The 26,825-nt window shown below is 46.4% G+C and overlaps 1 protein-coding gene across 1 annotated transcript in view; it reads left to right on the plus strand.

Moving 5' to 3' along the window:
- LOC138452923 (zinc finger protein 684-like) overlaps positions 1-26,825 on the plus strand; it is a 225,034-nt gene that overhangs the window by 23,802 nt on the left and 174,407 nt on the right. The window contains exon 3 of the mRNA XM_069605275.1: positions 12,741-12,851. Coding sequence (XP_069461376.1) covers positions 12,741-12,851 — 111 coding nt within the window. The remainder of the gene's footprint in view (positions 1-12,740; positions 12,852-26,825) is intronic.

The following is a 26,825-nucleotide window of genomic DNA, read 5'->3' on the forward strand; positions in this document are numbered from 1 at the left end:
GATGGGAGGGAGTTCCATAATTGGGAGGCCAAGACTGGAAAACGGGATCCACCTGATCTTTTTATGTTGTATCTTGAGACCATCAAGCAGGGAGTGTCTGATGATCTAGTGATTCGTGTAGAGGATCTTAGAGTGAATATTTCGGTGAGGTATGGGGGGGCTGTGTGGTTCAATGCTTTTAATGTGAGACATGAGATTTTAGTTCAATCTTTTCTTTTATAGAGAACCATTTGAGTTGTTTTCTTGTTGCTGAGCTATGTTAATTTCTCGGTATGTTTAATGCAGCTCTGAGAGCATTGTTCTTCATTATCTGAAGTTTATTAATTACAGTCATGTTGGCTGCTAAGTAGAGACCATTACAATAGTCCAGTTTGGACCCTATAAGAGCTCATGCTAGTGTGAGACAGCTTTCTGAAGACGCCATAGGTCTGCAAGCTCTTATCAGTTTGCCTGTGTAGGCAGTGGCTGAAGCGGTCATATTTACTTGTTTGCTAAGGTTGGAGTGTTTTTACTGCTTTGGCAATTGTGATCTTATTCCCATCTATGTTGAATGTGTTGTAGTTGGGGCTTAATTTGTTTAAGTTAGCTGGCGAACCTACTAGTAGGAGTTCCGTTTTGTCATCATTCAGGCACAGGCCATGGATGGCCATCCAGGCCTGAATGAAAGTGTAGATTTCGTCCACACGACGTACATCCGTGTCGTAGATGCTTGTAAGGGGTAGGAGTATCTGGGTGTCATCTGCATAGTTATTGTAGGTGACACCCAGATGGTCCAGTTCATCAAACAAAGGCTTTGTAAAGATATTGTACAAAGTTGTAGAGACGCATGAGCCTTGGGGCACACCGCAGGTGATAGGTATGGAGTCAGCTGCTGCAGGTGGCGAGAAAACTCGCATGGTCCTTTTGTTTAGGAAAATTGTATCAATGTGATGGCTGACTTGGAGAAAAGGGTTGCTGTCGCAAGGTGATCACATAGTACCTTGTGATCGACCAGGTCGAACGCCGCTAACAGATCCAAAAGGAGCAGGATAGCGAGTCTACCTTTTGTCTTTGAGGTCATCAATCTGGCTTTTTAGGTCAACAAGGGCAGTTTCAGTCCCATGTTGCGGTCTAAAGCCCGATCGGCGAGATCCCAAGAGTTTGTTAGCCTGTAGGTAGTACTGGATTTGCAGGTATGCAACCCTATCCAGGATCTTTAACAGAAATGGGACGTTGTGATTGGTCTATAGTTCGTGGGGATGGTGGGGTCTACCGTTTGTTTTTTGAGTAGTGGAAGTACCCATGATTCCTTCAGATTAGTAGGTACTATGCCACTTGAGAATGATGCATTAATTATTTTGGTGATGAATGGGGCTAGGCCTCTGGCCGCATCTTTGTCACCCTGGCAATTAGAGGGTTTCAGAGAGGCTATCATTTTTTGTACTTCAGGTACTGATACATTTGAGAATATGAAGCCGTGGGGCTGTGAGGTAGGTGGTTCTGTGCGGGGCTTGGTGGAGGCCGAGTTGGTAAGTAGTTGTCGTTTGTCTGCTATTTTAGCCTGTAGACCGGCAAATTTGTTGGTGAGAGTATTTTGGACTTTCGTGCACCAAAGTTTGTCTTTTAGGCATGAGTCCGTGGGTGGGTTTGACGTCTCCATTTCTCAAAAAATGGTGAAAAGTTCTTTAGTTCTAGAGCCTGCTCGATTTATTCTATTATTGTAGGTGTCACGTTTAGTACAGATAATCTCTTCTTTGTATTTGGTGGAGATGGTGACTAGGTTGGTTTTATTCTCTGGTGATGTTGTGTGTTTCCAGAGAGTTTCAAGTTTCCTTTTTTCAGAGCAAAGCGCCTTCAGCTCGTGGGTAAACCCTGAATTCACATGGGCTCTTGGTTTCCCTTTATGCATTTTAAGTGGTGCTACTGAATCTATTGCTTTAGACATGGTTAAGATATATGCGTCTACAAGAACGATAGGCTCATTCGTGTTTAGTAGCACACTAAGGGTAGGAATTACAAGAGGCATGATTGCCTCAGCGGTAATGTTCCGTTTGTTTCTGGTGGGTTACGGGGGTGCTATGGGACAAGTTTTATTAGGTGTTTTGTCAATGTTAAGCTCAAAAGAGATAAGGAAGTGCTATGTCCAGGTTTGCAGAATGATTCCATTAACTGAGATGTTGCAATTTAGATCTGCTACCCAATCAAGGGTCCTTCCTTTCTCATGAGTTGGTTGGGTGATTTTTTGAGTAAAACCATGTTCAACCAAGGTCTTCGCTAGAGAAGTTGCTGGGTGGTTGTTGGGTTCATTTTATCCTAAATTGAAATCTCATAGCATTAGGGCTTGCAAAGTAGTTTTGATGTTGTCAGAAAGTAGGGTCATTATGTCCTCTTCGAAAGCGCCTAAGAACAGGTAATCCTACTTCATCTTTTGTTCCTTCTCCTTGCACGAGATCAATGTTGGACCATCATCATCCTGTATTGTATGCTCTGAGGGCAGGGTACTCCCTGATGTAGACCTTTGTGCATTAGATTTCTTCTTAGATTTCTTCTCCATTTATTTTTTATTTTGGTCTTTCTACTATTAGAACATACCACGCCTTTAGACATAACAGGATCTGCAATCAGTTCTACAATTGTATCTAGTGGGATAGCTTGCGAGTTCAAATCATTTTGTCTACCAAGGAAAAGTTCCCTAGGAACATTCTTGAAGAACGGTTTCTATTCAGTTTAGTTTTTTGCTATTTTCATTATTTCTTTTTTTTTAAATCTTACGTTTTTTTTTTCTTCCGTCTAGTTGGATTATTTGTTAATGACTCGAGATGACCAATACTATTATTTTGAGTTTCGATATCAGTCCCAAAGTCATTATTGTTCAAGTTAGAAGATAGAAAAAGATCCAGTGTCACACTCAGCCTCTCTTGCCTGTCCAGATCCTGGATGAAGTGGGTGAAGATTGATGAGACCTACTTACTTACAATGTTTGCAAATTTTAACTATAGACCGATTATTATATTTCTTGCAAACACATTTGTTATCATTTAGCTACTTTACAATTGAAGATAATGATGTAGAATTGACTTCTACCGAATATTTTATGTTGTCATACAGTCTGACGATGGATTGAAGAACAAGCTGAAGGTCCGAAATCGAGGAAGGCCCCAACGTGTCCAAAGAGGGTGCTTTATTAATACTTTGGCTTTCATGTTATTACCCATGGTTTTAAAGTGATCAGCTTGTTTGAAGGATAGGTCTGCGTGGACAAAAGACACCCTTGCTTGTGAAGTAAAAGCATTGTCTCTATTTACTTGATTATGCATATTAGTCAAAGATGCTTCCCCTAAATCTTGACATATTCGCAAGAAGAACTCATCAAGAACAAATGAGTCCACGTGAGTAATAGATGTTACGGTGGTCATTTAATACCGGTTGAAAAAAATTGGGTGATCTTGTCCTGCGTATCCTCTCCTGTGGCTGCATTACAATTAGTTGAGGACGTTGGTATGGAGGGAATTACAGATTTATTCTGCTCTTACTATTGTTGTTCCTCAGTAAATAGTGTCTTGACGTATTTCTACCTTCATGACACTGATTAGGGTTTGTGGGGAATAGATTGCGTCTGCATATTGGAACTCCTTACATTGTTTACTCACTGAAAGCAGTGTCCACAGAGCACAGATTATGGAGTGGCCGCAAAGGTAAAATCACTGATAAAAGCTCTGACCATAGAAGTCATGTTGACGGAAAGAATAAGCTAACTTCCAGCTTTCCGCACCTTGCGTCCTCCAGTGGACCACAGCACACCTCATTTTCCTGACACACTTCTGCACTGTGCTCCATGCAGCATCTCAGTTTTGTCCAGCTGCGGGCGCAGCAGTGATCCTCCTGCGAAACAATTAGCCACAGCAGACTGTTAGGGAGAATTCTCAAAAATGTGCTAATTCCCTCTACCTTAGAGACTCCCAGCAACTTTGCTGGATTTTGAGGACTTTATTTTTTAACCTGGAGACAGTATGAGCCTTTCTGGTTAGGCAACCAACTCCATATGCATCCTCTTTTACAATTGTGTCACACAGCACCTTTAGTGAAGTGCCACAGGGAAGTCTTTCCGATTTCCCAAGGTTTAAATACCTTCTCTGGCACTGACTACCGTCTTCCAGAGCAGTGGAGTGAAATTGACTTCACTTAGTCATATACAATTCTAGACCCAGCACACCCTATCTTACAAGAGAGTGCTGGAGCGGTTACTTAGTATCCCCTATTTCTAGTTCCTCATATAGCATTCATATGTTACCCTTTCATCTCAGAATGGCTGGTGGCAGTGGTTTTGCAATGAACTACCATGATTTACCCCGACCGCGAGCTGTTTGCAGCTCTAGTAACGTTAAATCACGGGAGCCATGTTTTTCAAAATGACGCTGAACTTCCTTTGTTAAAATGGTCCCATGTCTTCTTTTTTCGCCATTTCTTTGTGGAAAGATCCTTCTCGAGTTTTTCTTTGCATGCCAAACCAGGTTTGGTCTGTTTGTTCATTCGCCATTGGCGAGCTTCAGGAATGAAACCCGCCTCTGGCTCCAAGTGTCTGGGGTAGGCAGGAAGTGAGGGAGGTGCCCGAAACCCCCTGTGCTTAGTCTCCTAGGAGACCCAAATGCACTCTGTGACGATTGGCTGGCTGACTGTCCGGCAAAGGCAGCCACCCTGCTGGGTGAGTGGCAGCTAGGCTGGAATGAATGGGAGAGAACTGAATAAAAGGCGAGTCTTTTGGCTTGGAAGGCAGAGTCGACCACTGGATGAAAGAACCGGAGAAGTGGTTGAAGCAGACGGCTGCTGCAACTCCTGGACTGTTGGTTGGTCCGGTGAAGCCCTGCTGCAGGTCAGAATCGCCAAGTTTGCATTGACATAGAAGCCCTGCAAAGACGACTTCTCTCTTTGAGTTGGTGGGACCAATCAACTCCCAAGTAAGTCACCTGGACACCCATCTCAGAGTGCTGCAGGAAACCGTAGAACCAGGGAGAGGGAGACCAGATGGTGTGCGTTGTTTGTAAGTTAGCGGAAAGCTTTTGGAAGATCCTCCGGACTCCCACGAAGCAGGACTGACCAGGCCTGACCCCCCTCAGTTGAGTGCGGGATTTCAGATGTGAGGAAAGTCCACCGTGACAGCCAGGATCAGCACTTATTGCTATTTGCTGTACCGCAAGTAACTGAAACGCGAAACAGCCACTGAAAGTAAAGTTTGTCGGTTGCCAGCTTTGACGGTGCAAATCCTCCCTCTTGTCCCCGAGACTGAGGCACAAGAACAGTGAGACCTGCAGAGCTGCACAGGAACAGAGGTCATCAGCTGCATCTTTTTCTTCTTTACTAAGGTACTGTAAAACTAGCCTAAGAGAACCTACCTCTTACTGTGGAAGTGTTTGTAACTTCTGCAACTCACAAGTCTAATCAGCCTGTGGCCCTACATTTGGTGGTTCTTTTTATCAGAGACTCCTAAGAACGTGTGCAAATACTTTTCCCTTTACTCACCTGAAGTGCTGCATCCTTTACAAATACTTTTGCCCATTGACTTTGGCTTAGTCTATTGAATTGAATGACTCTTCTCTTGTTATCTGAAAGTATTTGCCCTGCCTAAGAATATTTGTAATTTCTTGTATTCTAATAGCCTTTGCCTTCTACAAACTATTGAGAGTATTCTGTATGCCAACAGTAAGGTATTAATGTCCCCAGCACCCTTGTTACTGAAGTCACCTGTGGGTGTAGATTTTGTCTGTGGGCCATCCCAAAAGGGCCTTGTCTGATCCAGAAACTCAGAGTGTACAGGATTGAAGTATATTTGTGTGTTATTATTCTATTGCTCCCTTCTAAAGAAGGCTTTATAACTGACTGATAAATTATTAATTGTTTATGCAAGAAACCTTGAGTGTAAGAGTTTATTTGAATACTTATAACTGTGAATCTTTGTGTCACTCCACTAAAGCTCACATTGACCCCTCTTGAGATAAGCCTGGATGCTCAACACGCTACCAAAACGGTGTAGTACAAGCTTATGCCAAAGGTTGGGTTGCCTATACCTGTAGTCCTAGTTGTTTGTAGTGTTCCCAGAGGGTACTGCATTCAAACTTTGCCTAACACAGACCACACTTCCCCCGACACACCTTCGTGCCATATACTATTACCTAACCCAAACGCCCCCTTCATTTTCACAGCAAAAATGTGATAAAGAAATGGATATAACAGATACAATAGATGTATAGACAGATATATAGATAGATAACATAGATACTATAGATAGATATGATGGATACATATATTATGTCATACATATAATCGATGCAATAGACATGAACGATATGATGATGGGGTAAATGGATATATCGACATATGGCTATATAGCTATGATGGAGATTATAGATGTGATATATAGGTAGATAGATATGTGATCGATTCTATATGTGAATAGTTTGATAGATACGATGGATGTGATAAAAGGATGGCAAGATATGATGATGCATCAGCATTATTTTGCTATTACTTTATCACATTACGTTTACCTTTACTAAAACGTATTAATGATTTTATAGTCCAATAAAAATGCACACAAATGCTTAGTACCATGACACATATAATTCTTACATTCTAAAAAGTGCAGTAGAAAATATACCACTTAACGTAGGCACACAAACACTAGATGGTTGAGATTTTAGAGATATTCCGCCCTGTTCATAATGTTAGGAAGGAGATAGACCCTCTGAGGTGCTTTAGAGTGAGGCGGGAGGCATTAGAAGCGAAGGCCTGCACGGTAAATGCGGCACTGCATGCACTAGGCCCAAATTCCCAAGACCACAGAAATCCCCAGCCTGCCCGAGCTCCCAGAAGGACAGTTCACACCCCTAACCGCCACAAGTCTATGCATTGTTCCAAAAGTGCTGCAAAGAGGTGTTCTTTCACCCAAGAGGAATGTGCCCTATAAGTCCGCAATCACAGACCGGTGCCTGTTGTGCATGTTGTCTCACACTGACCAAAGCATGGCCCGGCTCACTCCCGGGTGTCCATGAATTATAGCCCATATAACTGACTAAACCCTAAGACTCCTGAATTCCATGGCACCAGGTGCCCTTTGTCCACCAACCCCAAAGTAACAAGTCCGGAAATGTTCAAAGACGACAGACCGGGTATATCGGCAAAGTGACAATCCTGTGATTTGTATTGTGAGGTGCTGGGAGGGATACATTATAGATCAAAACGAGGGTGAAGACCTTGGAGCCGGATGGCGTGGTGGGAGTGAGTGAGTGAGTGAAATGTGTGTGTGTGAAGGTTAGAGTGCTCCAGAACCAATTGTGTGCCTGCCAAGTGCACAGTATGAGTGATCAAACAAGCTGTATCGTAGGAGTATAATTGATTTCAGACAAGTCATATTGACTACATCTTTCTGGATGTTGCCAGTTGGAAAATGGAGAAATCTCTTGAGATCCTACCAAGATCTGAGACCGAGCACGACTTTGCATACTTAAAACTATTTGGGGATTCCTATCACCAGCAGACATATACACTGCATTCACGCAACTCTAATATCATACTCTTGAGTAATCAGAGAATTAAATGAGCGGATTTCTTTTTTTTAAATTAAATTGTTTATTGAATTTCTGAAAGAAGAACATCAACAATTTATACATAAAAGGCTATTAATTTAGAACACAACCAGGGCATAACGGCAACAGGCCAATTCAATATCAAATGTGAAAGTAATGTCTTAATGAGACTAATAGTAGCTTTCTATGCTACTTTAGCATCAGAACTATCCCCAGAGGTACTAAACCCTGTAATATGACCAAACTCTGCCACGTAACTCATGGTATGATTCGGAATGTCACTTAGCCAAGAAGAACTTCCTCACAGTGATGAGAACCAATAGATTATCTGACCAGATGCCTGCTTTAAGAAGCTTTGACAAAGTCATGGCTAATCCAAAAAGAAATTGTCTGAGGATGCTAGAATTCGGATCCTTTTTGCCACCAATGACATGAGGTGAGGAAGGGCATGGTGTGGGATGCGGCTAAGGCTACATGGAGGGGCCTGCTGATCGGGGAGGGGCCCGTAAGAAAAAAATCTCTCTCTCTCTCTCTCTCTCTCTCTCTCTCTCTCAGAGGACAGGGTGTTGTGAGAAGGGGATATGGCGGAAGGGATTCAGGAAGCATTTGCTTCGTTCTATGAGTTTTGTTACAAAAGCGAGGGGAATGCTCCCAGGGGAGTGATCGAACAATATCTTGAGGGGTCCCACCTCCCCTTTCTTCAGGGGACAGACTGAGACCATGCAGGCCTCGATCACAGGGGAAGAAATTTAGGGCGTCTCGTACCGGGAAAGGCACCGGGCAACGATGGTTTCACCAAGGGTTTCTACAAGACCTTCTCGGCGGTCCTGCTTCCCTTCCTGATGCTACTCTTCTATGATATTTTGGAGACTGGGAGAGCTTCCGACTCCTTTGTCCAGGCCCTCATTACAGTGATGCCCAAAGAGGACAAGGCCAGGGACCCTATATCCTGTAGCTCCTATTGCCCAATCTCACTTTTAAATATAGATGTCATCATTTTTGCTAGGGTCCTCGCGGCAAGATTGGCGGGGCATCTGCCAAAAATGGTTCATTCTGACCAAGTGGGTTTTGTGAGGGGATGCCAGGGAGTGGACACCATGAGAAGGACACTGCACCTGATAAATGAGGCCCGGGAGATGGAGGGGGACCCCACTCTTCTCTCGGTAGACGCGGGGAAAGCTTTTGTCAGGGAGGAATGGGATTTCCTTGAGGCGGTCATCAAGATGGGGCTGGGCGAGAGATTTATACGTGCTACTATGGCAATCTACTCCTCCCCGAGAGCTTGTGTCACTGTTAGCAGGGGATACTCGAGGTGGTGCAGCCTGGAAAGGGGGACGAGGCAGGGTTGCCCGCTTTCCCTGGCGTTATTTGTGCTCTCGCTGGAACCCCTTGCTCAAACTGATATGGGATCAGCGGGTAGCAGGGATTAGGGTGGGCGAGAAAACGTATAAATTGGGCTTGTGTGCTGATGATAGGCTACTCCACTTGGTACACCCACTGACCTCGGTCCCGGCCGCAGTCGAGGTGATTGAGGGATATGGTCGACTGGCGGGGTTCAAAATGAACACGGGTAAATCGGTCTTTTTCCATTTTGACAAAAGCAAAGACTGAGAGGAGGGGCGGTTCCTACCAATGGGCATGAAGGGCAGTCTGGGGGCACTGCGCTACTTGGGCATTAATGTCACAAGAGAACGGAAGGGCTTATATGAGGCACATTTCTCCCCCCCCCCCTTGATGTCTGGAGTGGAGAAAGATCTGGGAACATGGAACAATCTGCCCTTCTGATGGATGAGGCGACTTAATGTGATCAAAATGGTAGTTCTTCCCAAGATTCTCTATCTGTTCTAGATCCCAGGCAGGTTCTCACGGTTCCTCTGGCAGGGGAAGAAACCCAGGGTTTTGTACGTAACATTGAGCCTCCCGAAGGACAGTGGGGGAGGGGGGCAATCCCGGACATACATATGTATTATAAAGCCACGAACTTGGGGTCCTGATCCCACAAACCCGGAAGGCAGGAAGACTTACAATGGGTGGGTCTTGACAACCACCACCTGAGACCAGCGAATGTCGGAGAGTGGCTATGGGTTCCCAGGTCGAAATTATTGCATAGGATAAGGGAGCACCCCATTCTGGGTAGGGAGCGGGATCAGCTGGTGTTACAGCTTGGCCATCCCTGCTGGCCCATCTTTGGGTCCCGGGGGTCAGGGACGCAATCCCGAACCCAGAGGTTCCAAGATTGGTATGAAGTGGGTCTGGAAAGGGCTGGACAATTATGGAAAGATGGTAACTCCATTACTATACAGGAGTTGGAGTAGGCTCGCTCTCCCTCCTCCTATACCTACAATTGAAGGGTGTGATGACGAGGGAAGGCTTTAAAGAGACATTACAGAGGGAGCTTACACACTTTGAGAGGATCTTGGATACCAGGCTCTAGGGGACTAATCGGTGCACTGTATAGGGCCCTGTTGGAGACTAGGGGTCCTCAGACAAGCTGAGGCAATGTTGGGATTTTGGGGGGAGCTTTCCCCGCGGACGTGGCAGATGATGTGCCGTGGGGCCTCTCAGACATCCATTTCCTGTCAGTACAAACTACATGGAATCAAACTCTTGTATAGGTGGCCATATGACCAGGTCAAGGCTCTCCAAGATGCATTAAGGAGCGAGCCCCCTGTGCTGGCATGAGTGTGGAACGAGACCCGACTACTGGCATATGTGGTGGGGATGGAGGGTGGTCCAATCTTATTGGGATGAGGTTGTTAGCTGGATTAAAGACCTTGACGGGATCACAAGTGGGAAAACACTGATGCTGATATGATTTGGGCTACAAGAACAGGAAGGAAAATGCATGATATAGCCTGAAATGATTCACAGTCTGCTCTTTGATGGAAGGGCATGTGTAAGTTAGGAAGGGTTTTTTGCCCCCCCGCCCCTCCTCCTCCTGTACATTCTTTGTCGAATGGATCTATTGCTCATCCCATTGCGGGGAGACGTCCCCTTGTCTGTCCACTGACGACAGAGGAAAGAAGCCATCGGATGACACATACAGACTCCATTTTATGCCACCCCAAACTCCATCTTGGTGCAGTGATTTCTAAAAGCCATCTCTCCCACTGTCCAGTGCCGCGCAGAGCCAGCCCAGCCACCCCACCACCTCCGCCCCGGTCTGCTCCGCACAGCCTCGTTTCTCATGGAAGTGCAGCCATAAGTTGTTGCAAATCGCCTGTATCTTTTTCTTCCTCTGAGCTCATTGCCCTGTGTGTGATCGGGGTGAATCTCGACTTGTGTGCGCATCCATCTCCACAGACCTGCATATGCCCTCTCGACCGCCACCTTCGCACCCACCACTCCTGAAACCCAGACCCCTCTGCCCCTTTGCTGCTGGTACACATCTAACCACCTACAGTGACTAGATCAAGCACCCACCTCAGTCCTAAGCCCCCCTGTACCATATATCCAATGAAGAAACAACACCTATCAATCTGTATCATGAGGCACCAAGTAGATCAAACTCCTTCAAGGTGGGCGCTGGGGTTAAGACACTGGGCCTCATTAGGACCCAGGCGGTAAGGGGTTTACGGCGGCGTAAACAGCGCCGACCCTTACCGCCTGATTCCGAGGTCCCTTAGCGCCATGGCGGATTTAACACCTGCTTTTAGCAGGTGTTAAAATCCATGGCGCTAAGGGACCATGTTGTTAATTACGCCACCGTAATTTACGGTGGCGTAATTAACGCCTTCCCCACTCCCATTATGCCCTATGGGGCAAAAATGGGAATGGGGAAGGGTAAATGGGGATTGGGGACTTACCGCCCCGCCAACCTCGGAATGGGGCGGTAAGTCCGCCAACCACCATGGCGTAAACGTAGTTTACGCCATGGTGGTAAAGGTACGACCCAGGCGGTAACTTACCGCCTGGGTCGTAATGAGGCCCTATGTTTTATGGTTCCTTGAGGGCAAGGTACACGCTGAATATATAGTTGTTAGTTGAACGTTATAGCACCTTCACTAAATGTCAGAGTTTAATGTTGATTAGTTGATTCTAGCCTTTTTTTCTATGTTGTCAGAATAAAGAGATTAGTTAGCCGATCCGCGCCTCTCACCTTCACCCCTCCCAGATGAGCACAGCTGACTAACGTGCTGCAAGAAGCAACAGCCCAGCACCAGCCAATTAAGCTGCATCAACCCACTATATTACATAATGTAACTTTGTAGTGAACCAATAGCCATGTAGTATTCATCACCTACACTGTTGGTCATCAATGACGAGATCTGTTCTTATAATGTGATGTTTCTGTATCGTTTGGCACAGTGCTCTCAGGGCAGCAGAGTTCTCTGCATGCATCTTTTAACTGATATAAACTTTGTTCAACTTGCAATCTATCTCCTGGTCTCATTCCCTACTGGGGTGTGTCCATTTATTCTGAGTTTGGGATCTGTGTTTTGGGAATGGGCCCTTTCGCATGTTTGGTAACAAACTGGAAGAGGGAGCTTCCCCCCCAGAAAGAACGAATGGGTCGCCATGGCCCAGAACATATAACGGATGGAAGGTCTGACAGCAGCCATCCATGGAGACGCTGGGTCTTTCGAACTGAAATGGCTGGATTTACGTGAAAAATATATTCAATAGACCTATGGGTTACGTGCCACTCAGGACACAGTGCCTAGACTTTCCCAACTTAAAGGTCCACATACACTAATTGGATCTGTCACCTGCTCAAGAGACTAAGAATTCCCCCAGTGGCACAAGGAGAAAGGGGTGAACCTAAGAGAGCCATTTGTTTATTAAGTTGTCAAGGGGCAGGGGTTAGGGCGTGGAAAGGGGTATGGGGCTACAGGACGCACTTGCATTCTTTGTTTTCTTTGTATTTCCTAATAATGCTATTGTTCCAGCTGAACAGATCCAATGTTACAAATCTGAATTGTGTTTCTTATAAAAAATAATAAAACTTGAATTAAAAAAGGAAAAGGCACAAAGGGAACTATTGGCTGGGACATGGCCTCTACCAACTGTGTAGGCAGAGAGTACATGTCTTATTCGGTGGTCCTTATTAATCGTTCTAGGATAGACTTCTGTCCAGCCTAATTTGCTTCACTGTAAAATGACTAGACATTAGTTCCCTTATTGCACAGTGTCCTCTGTAGTTACAATGGTGGTTTTAACATGATCTTCTTTCCATACAAGGTCCTGTGATTGCCACCTCTGTCTTTTCCTTAAGACCAAAAGAAGTGGGCGACGTGTGCCCCCAAGACCTTTGTGACGTAGAGATAGGGAGCAACAAAAGCCCTTCATCAGGTAAGTGGTAAAAGTCACACTATTTTCATGAACATGAACCTGTCTTCCGACCTATAATGGGTCACAGTAATCCAGTGGGGCTGGCGTGTCAGTGGGCAATTTCTCTTTCAGGATTCCATGGGGGATGGACGTAGTGGTGGATGTTGGGTTTTCTGGGAGATCTGCTTCTAATTATCTCTTCTCGTTGCTATTCCCTCTCTCCTACATTACCTCAGAGATCTGCTTAGGGGATAGAAGTGTGGGTGGGTGTTGGGTTTCATGGAAGATTGTGCTCCTGATTCTCTCCTTGCACTGCTCTCTCTTCTTCATTACCTCATAGATCTGCTTAGGGGATAGAAGTGTGGGTGGGTGTTGGGTTTCATGGAAGATTGTGCTCCTGATTCTCTCCTTGCGCTGCTCTCTCTTCTTCATTACCTCATAGACCTCCTTAGGGGATAGAAGTAGTGGTGGGTGTTGGGTTTCATGGAAGATTGCCGTACCAGGCACCTGATCGCAACATATACTGCCTCTGAGCCACTAATGGGTTGGCCAAACTCAGGCGCCACTGTGGTAGCCTCATAGTCACCAATAGTGTTCTCAAATCTAGATGCCCTATTCAAGCTTGTATGTATTCTAGCCACAAACAGGATTTTCCAATCTAAGTGCCCTGTTGTTGCATGTATGTATCTCAGCCTGAACAGGTCTCTCTAAACTAGGTGCTCTGTTGCAGCCTGTTCACATATTAGCCATGATCCCCTGGTTTAGCGTGTATGCATTTTAGCCTGAATAGGACTCTCAAATCTAGATGCTCTGTTGTAGCATGTACGTATTCTTAGCCACGATGCCCTGCCACAGCTTGTATGCATGTTAGCCTTGTATAGGACTCGCAATTCTAGGTGCTCTGTTGTAGCTTGTACGTATATTTAGCCATGATGCCCACCATAGCTTGTATGCATGTTAGTCTTGAAAAGGACTCTAAAATCTAGGTGCTCTGTTGTAGCACGTCTGCCTCACAGACACCGATAGGATTACCCAATCTAGGTGCCTCTGCAGTAGCATATCCTTACTCCAGTCCCTACCGGACTCACCAAACTTAGGCACCCATCTGCCACTCTCGCAACATGCGCCCCACTAAGACCTGCCCCTCACACACACTCTGGTCCCTAGCCAGGACTCTTCTAACCATCACCATAACTATGGCTATCACCAACTCTATATCTTGCAACCTGCAAGAGAGAAATTTGCGACTTAGAGCAAGACTGCCACGACTCTATAACCTCAAAAACAAAAGAACTAACATATCTTGCCTTACATCCACTCCAACCTCCAACCCTCTCGCCCTAACGGTGGGAAAATGTCCCAATGTGCAAATAAACTCATTCCACAAACAGAAGGGACCAAACCACCCCAAGCCTAGACCTCTCCAAGAAACAACCTCTACTCCTACCTTATCAGGAGCGCTCATCAATGCTAGGTCCATCATAGCACATAATACGGAAATTGGCAACCTACTTGCATTGGATAATTTAGATCTTCTCTCTGTCTCTGAGACGTGGCTCCACGACGCCGCAGGTCCTGCACTCATGATTGCCATACCAGATGACTACAATATATTAAGAGTTGATCGACCCAATTCCAGAGGAGGTGGCTTGGCCATCATTGCTAAAACCAAGCTAGCTGTAAGACTCTCCCCATCCCCAGCAATCACATCATGCAAACTCCTCATTGCCAAAATTCCTATCTCTAACAACAGCACGCTAATTGTGCTCTTAGTGTACAGACCTCCAGGCCCACTAGGCAACTTTGAGGAAGACCTATCCAGTCTCCTTACGAATAGCATCAAAGCTACTACCCAACTCCTACTACTAGGTGATTTCAACTTGGGTTTCAATGATGTCGAGGATAAACAGGCCCATGCCATACAATCTATTTTAGTCGACTATGGTCTCACCCAAAAAGTCTCAGTCCCCACGCATATAAAAGGATGTATGCTAGATTGGATAGCCAACCGTAACTGCAACACCACCATCACTAATACTGTTCCACAATCCTGGACTGACCACTACCTCATCTGCTTCACAGCCACTATAGAGCCCCCTAAATCAGTGAATACCGAAATCATACCCCCTATGCCAACGAGAAGTAAAAAAGAAATCACAGCGGAAAAACCACTCCCATTACTCCTACCAGCTCTCACCGCTAGCACCATTAACTCAGACCCAAAGACACTAGTTGAGACATTCAACAGTTCTATGACCAAAGTTTTGGACATAATTGCCCCTATCAAACTTCGCAAAAGCAAACGAGAATCTCACCTCAACTCATGGTTTACCCCTCATCTCAAAGATTTACGGATCCAAAAACGCAAACTCCAAGCTATCTGGAGGCACACACCCTCAGCTGAGAATAAAATCCTACTTGGCAACTTTGCTAAAAAATACAAGAAAGAAATTATCCAAACCAAAAAAGACTCATTTAACGAGAGAATTAGAAAGCAAACTCTAACTCCAAAGAACTTTTCTCCATTCTCCGGGAAATGGAAAATCCAATCGCTCCCACAGACAATGGGGGTCATTACGACCCAGGCGCTAAGTACGCCAACTTTACCACCATGGTGTAAACTATGTTTACACCATGGTGGATGGCGGATTTACCGCCCCATTCCAAGGTGAGTGGGGCGGTAAATCCCCATTTCCCATTTTCCCTTCCCCATTCCCATTTTTGCCCCATAGGGCATAATGGGAGTGGGGAAGGCGCTAATTACGCCACCGTAAATTACGGTGGCGTAATTAGCATCATGGCGGGTTAGCGCCATGGATTTTAACGGCTGCTAAGAGCAGCCGTTAAAATCAGAATAGGCGTTAAGGGTTAACGACGGCGTTAACCCTTAACGCCTGGGTCGTAATAGTCTCCCATGTCCTCAAGACCAAACTATGGTACACAAGCATCCAAAATGCCTTAGCCAATAAAATGACAACCCTACAATCTAAAATCGCAAAGAAAAAAGCCACCCTGAGCTCTACCGGAACTCACTCCACCCTCCTGGCAGATGCACCAAGTACAACGTCACAAAGCAACCGCACTCCATTTAGGTTCACCAACATATCTATACTGGAAACTGAAAAGGTCATATTATCCTTGAAACCATCGAACTGCCAAGGTGACAGTTGCCCCGCCCAACTTATTAAGGATGTAGCTAGAGATTTAGCGCCCTTTATATCTAAATTAATCAACGCCTCCTTTAGGTCCAGTACTGTACCCACACACCTTAAGGAATCTTGGGTACTGCCCCTCCTCAAAAAACAGACCCTCGACCCAGCCATCCCTACTAATTATAGGCCCATCACCACAGTCCCATTTCTCCTCAAAATTATCGACAGAGTAGCCTACCTCCAGATCCAAAGCTATCTGGAGTCAAATAAACTACTAGGATCACTATAAATCAGGTTTCAGACCATTACATGGTACTGAAACGGCCCTAATTGACCTTAAAACACAAATCTACGAGTTGAAGGATAAAGGTAAAACAGCTATGCTCCTCCTCCTCGACCTATGGGCGGCCTTCGACTTGGTTAACCATGCAGTGTTATGCAAGCATCTAGCGTCTGCCGCCCATTTCTCAAGTGAAGATAGAGCCTGGCTATAATCCTTCCTAGCTAACCGTACGATGAGAGTGTTCTCCCCATTAGCCTCAGCGGACCCAATACAAATCACCTGTGGCGTTCCACAAGGCATGTGCCTCCCCCACAATGTATAACATCTTTACTAAGCCACTCTTTGACAAACTTGACAGATTGGGGGTAACCTATACCAATTAAGCCTACGACACGCAGATTCTCATACCGCTATCTGTCAATTTTGTTGAAGACACAGTTTTAGTAAATAAGATTTACCTTCTCATTCAGGCATGGATGGCCTCCCACGGCCTCTGCCTCAATGACGATAAAACAGAGATACTGATCCTGGGTTCCGACTCTAACCTTAAAAAACTCAGCCCCAACTATCTCGCCTTCAACATAGATGGCAACATAATCAAGGTGGCAACCGAGGTAAAAACTCTAGGCTTTTAACTTGATTCCACTCTATCCCTCAAAAAACAAGTCAACTCCTTGGCTTCCTCTACAGCCTACACCTGCAAACTAATCAGGACCTGCAGGCCCTACCGTTCCAAAACTAATTGCATCACACTAGCCAACGCACCAATAATGTCCAAGTTGGAATATTGCAATGCCCTTTATGCGGGCGCCAATAAAACTGTCATAAACAAAATGCAAATAGTGCAAAACAATGCCCTTAGAGCAGCCCTGGACATACCACGTAGAGCTCACATCTCTAACGTCAGGAAAGACTACCACAGAGTGCTCCTCAAGACGTTGGGCCTCATTACGACCCAGGCGTTGGACCATGGTGCTAATAGCACCATGGTCCATGCCGGTAACTTACCGACTCCGCCATGGCGGAATGGGGAATTACCACCCCATTCCGAGGTTGGCGGGGCGGTAATTCCCCATGCCGCCATGACCCTTCCCAATTCCCATTTTTGCCCCATAGGGCTCAATGGGAATGGGGAAGACGCTAATTACGGCATCGTAAATTACGGTGCCGTAATTAGCTCCTAGGTCCCTTTGCGGGTTGGTTTTTTAACGCCTGCTAAAAGCAGGCGTTAAAGTGCAACCCGCAAAGGGACCTCGTAATCAGGCGTTAAGGGTTTAACGGCGCCGACACCTTTTACGGCGCCGTTAACCCCTTAACGCCTGGGTCGTAATGAGGCCCGTTATCTCTCATCCACAAAGGACTGAATAACACTGCACCTCCCTACATCTCGGATAGACTGACCAGAAAATCCTCCAGTCACTATACTAGAGCCTCCAACCACCTCCTACTAGAAACTCCCAGATTTAGGCTAGCTAAATCGGGTGGCGCTAGCTTCCCAGTTAGAGCCGCCCAAGCCTGGAACTCACTCCCCATTGCATTAAGAGGTAATCTTCCTTACTCTAGATGTAGATCCAAGGTGAAAAATTGGCTCTGGGCCAATGGCAAATAGCAAATTTAGCCCTTGTACTAGCCCAGGGAGCATTGTTCTCTACTGCCCGGACTCCAGACTTTTCGCATCACCCACTTTGGGCTGCGAGATACCTTTATGTTGTACTCTTTGTATATATGTACTGTAATTACGCTATTCTGATTTGTATCGCATTTGTTTTTTTTATCCTCTGTATGTAACCTAAGCTTAAGTAACTTGTACCCGCTGCGCCCGGCTACCCCAGGGTTTGGAGCGCATTATCAAATAATAAACATAAACATAAACATGGTGCTCCTGATTCTCTCCTTGCACTGCTCTCTCTTCTTCATGACATCATAGACCTCCTTAGGGGATAGAAGCGTGGGTGGGTGTTGGGTTTTATGGAAGATTGTGCTCCTGATTCTCTCCTTGCACTGCTCTCTCTTCTTCATGACATCATAGACCTCCTTAGGGGATAGAAGCGTGGGTGGGTGTTGGGTTTCATGGAAGATTGTGCTCCTGATTCTCTCCTTGCACTGCTCTCTCCTTCATTACCTCGTACACCTCCTTAGGGGATAGAAGTGTGGGTGGGTGTTGGGTTTCATGGAAGATTGTGCTCCTGATTCTCTCCTTGCACTACTCTCTCTTCTTCATTACATCATAGACCTCCTTGGGGGATAGAAGTGTGCGTGGGTGTTGGGTTTTATGGAAGATTGTGCTCCTGATTCTCTCCTTGCACTGCTCTCTCTTCTTCATTACCTCATAGACCTCCTTAGAGGATAGAAGTAGTGCTGGGTGTTGGGTTTGCTGGGAGCTCTGCTCCTATTTCCCTCCTTCATTACCTCAGAGACAGACCTAGGGGATAGAATTAAGTGTTGAGGTTTCAAGGTCTGAACAGCCTCATTCTTACAATTGTCATCTCTCGTCTCAACTATTATCCATCTCTTGCATAAAGAAAGGCTGAGCTTTAAGGAAGCACATGTCCCAGGAGGCCCCAGTATTGTGGAATCCCAAGACAAGCAGCTTTTGGTAAACAGCATTCTGGCAGTGCTTCCCAACATCTTTAGACCGACCCAGCGCGGGTTGCGCCATGAATCCACACGTTCGGTACAGACAAGAATGTTTTATCTACAGGAAGAACAGTAAGGATGTCGAAGCATACCCGTGTGGCGGGTCAACAGTTCTGGAGGAACGCCGTGGTGGGGAGGCACGACAGACGCGGAAGTGGGCGAGTGTGCTGTGGGGATAAGGAATTAAGGGACTTACCAAGAGACATGTGTCCCCATTCCTCTTCCGCCATAGTTTGTTTCTGGCATCTTGATATAGCTGGGTCCCCAAGTTTCTCAAGTTTTTCCTCGTCCCTGTACTTACCACATTAAGGTTGCCGGACCCAACACAGTAGCGCATGCTTCCTGATATAAGTCTAGGAAAAAGAGGTTTGGGAGATGGTACTACCTTATGGGGTTTGGTAATAAAAGGGGCATTGTCTCTGATTCGCATCCTTGTCACCAGGAGGGGAGTTCCTTTCCATGAGGTCCTCCATCATATTACTACCCTTAGGGGGACTATTGGTTAGCGGCTGCACGTCTCTAGCCTCATGGAAAGGATCTCTTGACTCCACCTGCGCGGGGGAAAAGTGATGCTCTCTGATGGATCGTCACAGTGCATTCTGTGATATGCTAATATGGGTAAGATGCAAGATGGTGCCGACTACTGCGCTGCCCTTTAAACCTTCAGAGAACCTCATTGGCTGGAACCATGGCCAATGCCCAGTTTATCAATCAGCCTCACACATTCAAACCCTTAACGAAGGCAACCAAAGAAGGTTAAGAGACGAAGCCCAGGAACAGAGGGAGGAGGATAAAAGGGACTGGGGATGCCCAGTCAAGAAGATCCCAAGGGATACAGACCCATCTGTCTGTGCTCCTTTCATACTAAGGAAGAGCCCGAGATAGGGGGGATGACAGAAGGCTACTGCCTGGTGAAATCCCCCCTAGAATTGGGAGAGGCTGATAAACATGAGTAGAAATAATCCTGCGGGAAGAATCTACATCCCTGAGGTTCCGGTTGTAAAAGACTTAACTAGTATCTTTCTAGGAATTGGGGTTGCCACGGCTCAAGACATCTTCCTGCAATCCAAAGGTTCAGTGCATGCCTGTAACAGTAGGGTAAAATAATGAATATTGACTGCCTGACAAGGACTCCAGAGAAAGGGAGATATGCCAGTTTTCACGGCAAGCCACCTAGATCAGAGTATACACAACAATACAAAGCAGAGAATCAAGCAACTTGCCAAGTACCCTGCAACCTAAAGGCAGGGTGGAGGAGGGCAGACTGGGCTAAAAGCTCAGCAACATCCAAGGGCTTATGAAAGAGCGTATTAGGCACTCAAGAAGGACTGTAAACGCACTAGGACCTGGTTTGGACTAGTGAGAGGTTCAGGAGGCCTACTGCTGAGAACCAGAATTGAAAACCTTAAATAAAGCAGAATTTGAGAGCATGGCCCATTTTTCCTGATACAGTGGATGTGTGTAAAACCCACAGGTCTCATGGACTGCCGGTTGGGTGTGGGGCACATAATGGGCCTCATTACACGGTAGGCAGTAAGGGTTTACCGGTACCGGCCTTACTACGAGGTCCCTTTGCGTGTTGGGGAATTTAACGCCTGCTTTTTGCAGACGTTAAAAATCCAACCCGCAAAGGGACCAGGGTGCTAACTACGGTACCGGAATTTGCGGTACCGTAATTAGCGCCTTCCCCATTCCCATTATGCCCTATGGGGCAAAAATGGGAATGGGGAAGGGCAATGAAGGAAGGAGGAATTACCGCCCCGCCAACCTTGGAATAGGGCGGTAATTACCCTTTCCTCCAAGGCGGTACCGGTAAATTACCGGCATGAACCATGGCGCTAATAGCGCCATGGTTTACCGCCTACCGCGTAATGAGGCCCAATGACATTAAGCTGTGACAAAGGCTCACCACAAGGAAGGCTGGCAAAAGATCTTCCCAACCCCAACTCCAGAAGGTTCTCCACCAGCAGAAGCACCAGACCTTGAGTAGACTTGTAAGATTAGAGTGATATTATTCACAAAATAGTTTATTATTTGATGATATTTGTTACTTTGCTTATATATAAACAGATTTGAAAAAAAATGGGTATTTATCCCCATGCATGAGCATTTTGACTCTTAGACTGTGGACGGCTGTGTCAGGAACTGCGGGTGGAAGCTGTGGGAGCGCTGGAGGCATTGACTTTAGCTCTCCTACCGCTCTAGTCCTCATCCAACATGGCGGCGTCTGGTATATTACCAGACCCCGCGCTCATTGTGTTGTATCTGTTGTTCTTGGCACAACGCTCTGTGCGACTAAACTTTAGTCCTCTTACCTGTCAGTTTCGCCCTGACTTTCTTCCTTGTCTTTTCTGTGCGTATCTCTTATTCCTCCCTCCCTACTAAGGTTTGTCTCTTTCCGTCTCTCCGTACTTTTTTCCGCGTTACTTTCCTTTGGCGTCTTGCCGGCATTCCTACTATCCGCGTCCTGTTTTGGGACCGGGTTTCTTCCGCTGTCTTGCGGTTCACTTCTAGTACTATTTCGGCATCTATCGCCGCTCATTTCTTACCTTCGTTTCCTGCTGTTCGCCTCCTTCTTTCAGCGGTGCTCGCTCTCTTGCCTGGGATCCTTCCGCGGACCTCCTCATAGTCGGATTTTGTGTTCGTGATTCCTCATCTCACCACTCACCTGCTTTAAACTTTCCGGGTTTATCCTGCTTCTGCTTTCATTCCCAGGGATTAGCAGCTTCTACTTTCTGTTGTCAAGTTTCATTTGTTCCTACTCTACACTCCGGAACATTCAACTCCAATCAAGACTCTTGGACATCAGGGTTTTTTCCACCACTTGGCTTTTTCCCTGCTTTGGGGCTGGCTCCCCGGGGTCCCCCAAGGGCAGGTTCCAGCTCTGCCAAGGTGGCCTCCGGGGGAGCCAGACCCTATTTACACGAACGGAAGGACCGCAAGCCTAAAGAAAAGCCATATTTCGACAAGAAAAAGAAGAGCAAACCATCTGGTACTGTATCCAAGGTCCTTACTTCAGTGGAATCAGGTGAGGAGGATTGGGAGGGTACGCAGGGACCTGACAGCATACAACACCTAAATATACCCATGGCGTCCCTGGAACAGTATCAAGAACTGGCGGCTGCCATGCAGAACCTTACGGTTGAAGTACAGGCTTTACGTAATGAGAATATCGGCTTGAGGCAGCAGGTGGTAAGACCAGGGGGACTTACCGCCCATGGCTTTGTCCTTCGGTAAATACGACGGACATCCTGGGGGTCTGAAGGACTTCCTGGACGCCTGCCAGGTCTATTTCACTTTCAGACCTTATGCTTATGACACCGCTCGATTCAGAGTTGGATTCATTATCGCCAATCTGATGGGAAATGCTCTATCCTGGGCCACTCCCTTAGTAACCAGGAATGATCCCTCCTTAAACAACTTTGATCACTTTGTGGAATTGCTTAAAGCGCAATTCGACCGACCAGAAGTGCTGTACACCTCTCTGGAAGCAATACTCGATGTACAGCAGGGAACCACAGACCTACAGACGTACATATCCCGTTTTATGAGGCTAGCAGCTAAGTCCGACTGGCCGGACTCCGCTAAACAGACTATTTTCCGCCGGGGTCTCCAAGACGAGATTAAGGATGAACTAGCCAGAGTGGCCAGGCCGGCCTCCTTTCAGGATTTGGTAACATTGTCTTTACAGATTGAGTATCGGATACTAGAACGTCGTCAGGAAAGAAGAAGAGGTCGCAGCGTTCCTCAGACTTCCACACCGACTTCCCAATCACCATCACCTAGGAACACGCATTCTACGGAAGAACCAATGCAGATTGGATCCATGCGAGGACCGTTAACCCAGGAAGAGAGAAGACGACGTCGTGAAGCTGGTTTATGTATGTATTGTGGTTCTTCCAAACATCTCCTAAGGAACTGTCCAGAAGTACCACCCAGGAGGAAGGAAAACTCCAGCCCCCGTTCTTACGCAAGGGAAGTATCGGGGGAGCCACCTGCCACCCTTGCAACTCTTCCAAACCAATAGAGGATTCAGACAACAATCAACTCATGGTATTTAAAGTACACCTTTGGCTATCTGATTCAGGACCCATAGAAGTTTTGGCTATGCTGGACTGTGGTGCAGCGGGTAACTTTATCGACATAAATTGGGCCAAGGAGAAGATGGTTCCTTCAAGACCTAAGCCAAGACCCATACCAGTCGAAGGAGTGGACGGTTTACCGTTGTCTTCAGGTCCCATAATCAACAAGACTATTCCATTGAGGATGAAACTGGGAGATCATCAAGAGTTTATGGTTTTCGATCTTATCAGGGCAGCTCACTTCCCCCTGGTTACCGGGATACCTTGGTTGAGACAGCATAACCCCACCATCGACTGGACGTCCAACAGAGTGAGTTTCAACTCAGTATACTGCGGATCTAACTGCATGAAACTTCCTGTCAAAAGATCCTATGAAGAAGAAACCAACACCATCCGAACAGTGACCGTGTCTTCTGTTCCGCTCCAATACCAGGAATATGCTGAGGTTTTCAACGATACACTGCCAAGAATCTTACCCCCTCATAGGAATGAAGATTGTTCCATAGACCTTACGCCAGAAGCAGTGGTGCCTTTTGGTCGCATGTATCCATTATCTATGCCAGAAAAACGTGCTCTCAAAGACTACCTGGACGCTAATTTACAAAACGGACTTATCCAAGAATCCAATTCTTCTTGTGGGGCTTCATTGTTCTTTATCCCAAAGAAAGACACCTCTGAACTACGACCATGCATAGACTACAGGGGCCTAAATCAAGTCACCATTCGCGACAGATACCCTATGCCATTGATACGAGAAGTCCTGGAGGCAGTCCAGGGGGCTGTCTATTTTACCAAGCTTGATTTAAGAGGTGCATACCATCTTTTGAGGATACGAAAAGGCGACGAATGGAAGACTGCCTTTCGTACCCCTTTGGGGCTCTTTGAATATAGGGTGATGCCCTTTGGGCTGGTAAATGCGCCAGCTAAATTCCAACAGTTCATGGATAAGATATTTTCGGACATGCTGTTTCTGTCTTTAGTCGTCTACCTAGATGATATATTGATATTTTCTCGCACTTTACAAGACCACCGCCAACTTGTCAAAGAGGTACTACATCGTCTACAAATCCATCAACTGCTGGTCAAACCAGAGAAGTGTGAGTTTGAGGTGACCACTATATCCTACTTAGGTTTCATCCTATCTAAGGACGGCATCGAGATGGACCCAAGGAAGATAAAGGCCATAGTGGAATGGAAGGAACCCTCGAACGTCAAAGAAGTACAAAGGTTTCTTGGGTTGGCAAATTTTTACAGACGTTTTATACCTAATTTTTCCAACATAGTGTTACCCATCACATCTCTTCTAAAAAAGGGATTGAAATTCATTTTTGACATAAGACCCAGAGAAGCCTTTCAACGACTAAAAGAATTGTTTATTTCAGCTCCCATTCTCGTCCAACCAGATCAGACTAAACAGTTCATCTTGGAAACAGACGCTTCCATTGGGGCAGTAGGGGCCATATTACTCCAGAAGGTTGATGAGGGGGAAGAACACCCGGTTGCCTACTACTCAAAAACGTTGACCAGCAGTGAACGGAACTATTCTGTTCTTGAAAGGGAACTGTTGGCTATCAAGTTAGCTTGCCAAGAATGGCGCCATCTCCTGCAAGGTGCGGCCCATCGCTTCCTAATCCGCACCGACCACCGCAGCCTACAAGTCCTTCAACAGATGGAATGCACAAATGCCCGTCATGCTAGGTGGGCTTACTTCTTCTTACAATTTGACTTTATAATTACTCACATTCCAGGTTCGGAGAACCATAAGGCTGATGCTTTGTCCCGTAGATACGGGGACGACTCAGGGAACGATAAGAATCACGAACTGATGTTTCCGGACTTCAAGACAGTTGCAGCAGCCTCCCTTTTTCTTCAAGATCTGATCCCACAGTATAATAAGCAAGCCGGATTACCTTCTACTGTTACTCAAGCTAGTGATGGTCTCTTTTACCATGATTCTGCTCTCTTTATTCCTACTAAGCTGTTACAGAGACAGGTACTTTCCTGGTGTCACGATGCCCCCCTGGTGGGCCACCCTGGAATCAGGAAGACATACGAGCTACTTCACAGGGGTTTCTGGTGGCCCACCATTAGGAAGGACGTACAGGAATACGTATCCTCTTGCCCTGTTTGCGCATCTAGCAAGTACCAAACGGGGAAACCGGTTGGACTATTGCAACAGCCACAGTTGCCAGAACGTCCGTGGGAGCACGTCTCCACAGACTTCATTGTTGATCTCCCCAGATCGTATGGTAAAACCGTAATCATGGTTACGGTAGATTCCTACAGTAAACTGGCTCATTTCTCTACCTTCTCTCATATACCGACAGCACCAGAAACCGCTGCCACTTTCCTCTGTGATGTGGTTCGTCTTCATGGTTTACCCAGGACCATTGTATCAGATCGAGGTTCTCAGTTCACCTCCAGGTTCTGGTCAGCGCTCTGTCAATCATTGGGTATTCACAGGGCTCTTTCTTCAGGGTACCATCCCCAGAGTAACGGGCAGACGGAGAGGCTTAATGCAAGCCTCGAACAGTACCTAAGATGCTTTTGTAGCCCCCAGCAGGACGAATGGTTTCGATTCCTTCCACAGGCAGAATTCGCCTATAACAATTCCTTCCATACAACCATTCAGATGAGTCCTTTCTACTGTACCTATGGCTATCATCCTCAACACTTACCCTGGAATAACAGAGCTTCAACCAATGTACCTGCTCTAGACAGTATACTGAAGGACCTACATGAAGTACATACCTTAGCCAAGAAGGCACACGAAACCAGTCAACGATCACAAAAGAGGTGGGCCGACAAGGGCCGGCGTAACAACCCAGACTGGAAGGCAGGTCAGTTAGTCTGGCTGTCTACCAAGTTCCTGCCAAAATGGGTTCACACTGGTAAATTCTCTTCAAGATATTTGGGTCCCTTTCCCATCCTGTACAGAATCAATCCGGTGGCCTATAAGCTTAAGTTACCTGAATATCTCCAGAGGGTTCATCCAGTTTTCCACACCTCCCTCCTAAAACTGCACAAGGAAGACCCTTTTCAGAGACGGTTTCCTAGAGTACAAACTCCTGTAGCCCCAGTTCCGGATGAGTATGAGGTTTCCTACCTGGTTGATTCACGATATCGTAAGGGCAGGGTACAATACTTGGTGCATTGGAAGGGCTACCCTGTAGAAGAGAGGTCCTGGGAACCAAGCTCCCATATTCATGCCCCCCGATTGCTAAGAAGGTTCCATCGACTTCATCCCGGAAAGCCGGGGGGGGTTCCGAGGAGACGGAGGTATACTGTCAGGAACTGCGGGTGGAAGCTGTGGGAGCGCTGGAGGCATTGACTTTAGCTCTCCTACCGCTCTAGTCCTCATCCAACATGGCGGCGTCTGGTATATTACCAGACCCCGCCCCCGCGCTCATTGTGTTGTATCTGTTGTTCTTGGCACAACGCTCTGTGCGACTAAACTTTAGTCCTCTTACCTGTCAGTTTCGCCCTGACTTTCTTCCTTGTCTTTTCTGTGCGTATCTCTTATTCCTCCCTCCCTACTAAGGTTTGTCTCTTTCCGTCTCTCCGTACTTTTTTCCGCGTTACTTTCCTTTGGCGTCTTGCCGGCATTCCTACTATCCGCGTCCTGTTTTGGGACCGGGTTTCTTCCGCTGTCTTGCGGTTCACTTCTAGTACTATTTCGGCATCTATCGCCGCTCATTTCTTACCTTCGTTTCCTGCTGTTCGCCTCCTTCTTTCAGCGGTGCTCGCTCTCTTGCCTGGGATCCTTCCGCGGACCTCCTCATAGTCGGATTTTGTGTTCGTGATTCCTCATCTCACCACTCACCTGCTTTAAACTTTCCGA

The sequence above is a fragment of the Ambystoma mexicanum genome, chromosome 4p, assembly GCF_040938575.1.
Source record: "Ambystoma mexicanum isolate Mex_15411 chromosome 4p, UKY_AmexF1_1, whole genome shotgun sequence".
Taxonomy (NCBI): Eukaryota; Metazoa; Chordata; class Amphibia; order Caudata; family Ambystomatidae; genus Ambystoma; species Ambystoma mexicanum.